Source organism: Chrysoperla carnea, chromosome 2, assembly GCF_905475395.1.
Source record: "Chrysoperla carnea chromosome 2, inChrCarn1.1, whole genome shotgun sequence".
Lineage (NCBI taxonomy): Eukaryota > Metazoa > Arthropoda > Insecta > Neuroptera > Chrysopidae > Chrysoperla > Chrysoperla carnea.
The window spans coordinates 59,859,151-59,862,726 of NC_058338.1; the positions used below are offsets into that span (position 1 = coordinate 59,859,151).

The following is a 3,576-nucleotide window of genomic DNA, read 5'->3' on the forward strand; positions in this document are numbered from 1 at the left end:
TGTGCTTAGATTTAGATACATATTTGATGTATATCAATTGAAGTCATTTATATAGCAAATGTTAGGGGTGCTAAATTTAAATTTAATCTACATTATCGATTGTAAAAAATTGTGTGCGCCAAATCAAATTTTATATAACTCCCTTGCCAGGTGCACTACGCCTGTTGCCCTATTGTAGTTTCGATCACGAAGGTTGTTTCGATCCTGACCTCTAGCGAATATAACTTAACGGCATTAACTTCGTTTGTGCGTTTAACTTTTGTATGCAATTGATAATATATTATAAATAATTTTCGTGATTTGGAAATGCCGAGTATATTTTTAAGATTTCAGCGCTGCGATAGTAAAAAAAATTAACTTTTTATTAGGTCACCCAGCTGATTATTTTCATTGAATAGAAAGATTATAGAATGGGTTGATATTTTTATTTATTTTGCCTACGGCACGTGTAACATTGCATAATATTTTGCTTCATCTTATTGAATTTAATTTTTCGTGGTATCTAAATTTTCTGTATTATTATCCTCGTATGAATAAAATTTATGTAACAAATATCTTTGAAAAAATCACTTACCATAAAATGAAAAAAAATTTAATATATAATTTCCGATATTCTCAGTTTAGCCATCCAAATTTCCCGCCGGCTTATCTTATCCATTCCTTTTTATATTTTTTTTTCTGCTTTAAGAAATGCATGTTAAATATTAGATAATCACTATAAATAGCATAAAATTATGCCGAAGTCGTACATCTGTATAATATTCTATGTCTATAAAGTGACCTATAATAGGGTCCAATTAAAATCGATAGAGTCTTCCTTAGTAGGATTTATAGATAAAATATATGGTAGGATTATCCCATAACTTCCAGAACGATGTAGCGGATTCTCAAAATCAAATTTTATTATGCATACAATAAATTTTTAAATCAAAGTAAGCGTTTAAAAATTCGTCATAAAAATTACTTATTTATACAAAAAAAAAAAATTCGTCTAAAAGAAATGGACGATTTTGAAACGTGCCATGATCAAAATATGCACAAATCTTTATATAATAGTTATCTTACAAATTCATTAAATAATGGAATTTGTGTAGTTTCATCCGAACATGAATATTTGAATGATTTGAAACAAGATATCATGCATAAGAAATGTTCAATCATTAAATTGGTTAAAGATCAAATGAATAAATTGAGAAGGAAACGAACTGTGAGTCGTGAATCAGAAGATAATTCTTGTTCTAGAAGTTGCTTTCAACAAATGTTTGATAAATTTAAACAAAGTATTATTGGGAGAACATTTATAACATTATTGTGCTTGTATGTTATGTGGGTCTTATTAATGTACATTCTTTTATATTTGGGTATTTTGTGTGACGATTATATTGTAAGAAAATGTAATAATTGTTGGCTATGTACTCAGTTATGGATAAAATTTGTTCCTGGTATTAGATGGATGCAACCATTACATTATTCAATATAAATATATGACAAAAATATTCAAGCTATTGTTGTTAGAATTGTCTATTGCTTTTTCCTTTCTTTGACACATGTATTTTACTTATACACTCATTGGGATTTTTAACAGAAATAAGCGGTTTGATGCGCTTGCCTTCTCTGTGATCGCGGTCATGCTCACAAGAGTAATTCTGTGCACAAATCGTCCGCTACATTTTTATGAAGCGGCATAAAAGAAACAAGCTTAATTCTACTAAAAAAAATTATTTTTGCGCGTATGACTGGGATAATATTATCTATTATATATAATAGTATTAAACGGTTGTCAATATGCCTATTTCTGTTGAACAAACCAATTTATAAACAGAATAATAATGGATAATAAAGTTATTAAAATCACAAAAAATCTAAGGAGCCCTCATTTTTGTGCGGAATTTTATACTAATTATATTTGTTAAATATATAACAATCAGTATAAAATTCCGAACAAAAATCGAAATCGACCATAGATATCATATGCTCGTTTAAGCAACAAAATATCCCTCATTCAAAAATAGCCTTAATGATATCTTAGATGTTTGAATTAATTTCAATTATATTCCTTCTCAGTACTATTATTAATAAGTCGGAAAATAATTCTGCCTTACCTTCAATTAATTATCGATGAATGAGGATCTTTAAATAAAGAAAATTTTCTAAAGCAAGAAAAGCTTCAGACTTGTGACCATCTTGAATAAGTCGTTTTAACAAAGTTAAATGAAACAGTGACGATATTGACAATGTTTACAAAAATAATATAATAACCCAAAAATATTTTTGATAGATAAGTACTTTATTGAAAATTTATTACATATTCGAATATTGAAAATTATAGTTGGCAAAAATATGAACATAAATCAGATGCATGATATAAATTATTGTAGTCAAATATTAATCATTAAAACATTTAATAAACACGTTAATTGTGGATGACACCATATTTACAGTAAATAAATTAGGTTCCCAGCGTACGTGTTAAAAAAAAAAAAGATAAAAATTGTTGAATAAGAAAAACATTTTTAAAATTTCGAGAATAAAAGACTAAATACTGATTAATTTACTTTTCTTCACACCATTCATTCTCTTTACGGACTTGTTCCTCTTCGGATGCAGTGAAATCATTTTTAATATTAAATGTTTTACGAATTTCCTCGGGGGTTTTACCTTTGATCATATTTGCGACCGTCTTACATGTAACATCTAATAAACCTTTTATATCCAAATAATTTGCGGCCAATATTAATTCAAATAATGTCCCTTGATCAACTTTTAAGAAATCAGCATCCCATGAAGAAATATCATCTGTACGTTTTTCCTTATTTTCATCATCTTCAGGTGGTGGTGGATCATTTTTGTGATAGCTAGCCCATTGAATTACTTTCTTTAAAATTGCTGAATTCACGTTTGGTAATGGGACAACTTCCTCATCATCTTCGTCCATACCCAAGTCTTCTAACATTGTTTTTATTGTCACTGAACATTTTGCAATTTCTACATCAACTTCAAATGTTTCGCCATCAGACGATTGAAGTTTAATTACATTAGGCATCTTAAATAGAAAAAAGGTAATACATGAGACAAAATGTCGCAATATGACATTCGACTTAAAGCTTATGTAAACATGATTTTTATGAATAATATTTATTTATATTCAATAATTACATTTATTACTTCAAAAGATACTTACTTTGTTGTTTGTTGTAAATAAATATATAATTTAGAAAAATTAATGGAGACTAAACGTCAATTCACAGACCCTAACGAATGAATTTCTATTTATTTCTTTTGTATGTACAAAGTAGCCTGCGCAGTGTATACATACACAAATAAAGATGAGCAGAAAATACGTTCTCGTTCTTAATATATTAATAAAGCTGGGCTATTCAGAATAGATTCATTTGGTTTTTAATAGAACTAAATATATATTGTGTTTAAATGAACAATAAGAATATTTTTTATTATATTACATACAGGATCCCTTCAAAATTTAAGCTCGAATTCTGCATTTTGATTACCACACATTTTAAACTTCGTATGCAGGGGAGTAACTAAAATCTTTTTTTGAATGGGCAATATGAACTT

At 27.9% G+C, this 3,576-nt stretch overlaps 1 protein-coding gene across 1 annotated transcript; it reads right to left on the reverse strand.

Annotated features, from left to right (window-relative positions):
• Window positions 1-2,290: 2,290 nt before the first annotated feature.
• On the reverse strand, window positions 2,291-3,287 carry LOC123292238 (S-phase kinase-associated protein 1-like). The gene is made up of 2 exons (XM_044872814.1): window positions 3,182-3,287; window positions 2,291-3,043 (listed from the first exon to the last, which is right to left on the reverse strand). The coding sequence occupies exon 2, from the start codon at window positions 3,041-3,043 to the stop codon at window positions 2,552-2,554; it is 492 nt and encodes a 163-aa protein (XP_044728749.1). The 5' UTR covers window positions 3,182-3,287; the 3' UTR covers window positions 2,291-2,551.
• Between the last annotated feature and the right edge of the window lie 289 nt (window positions 3,288-3,576).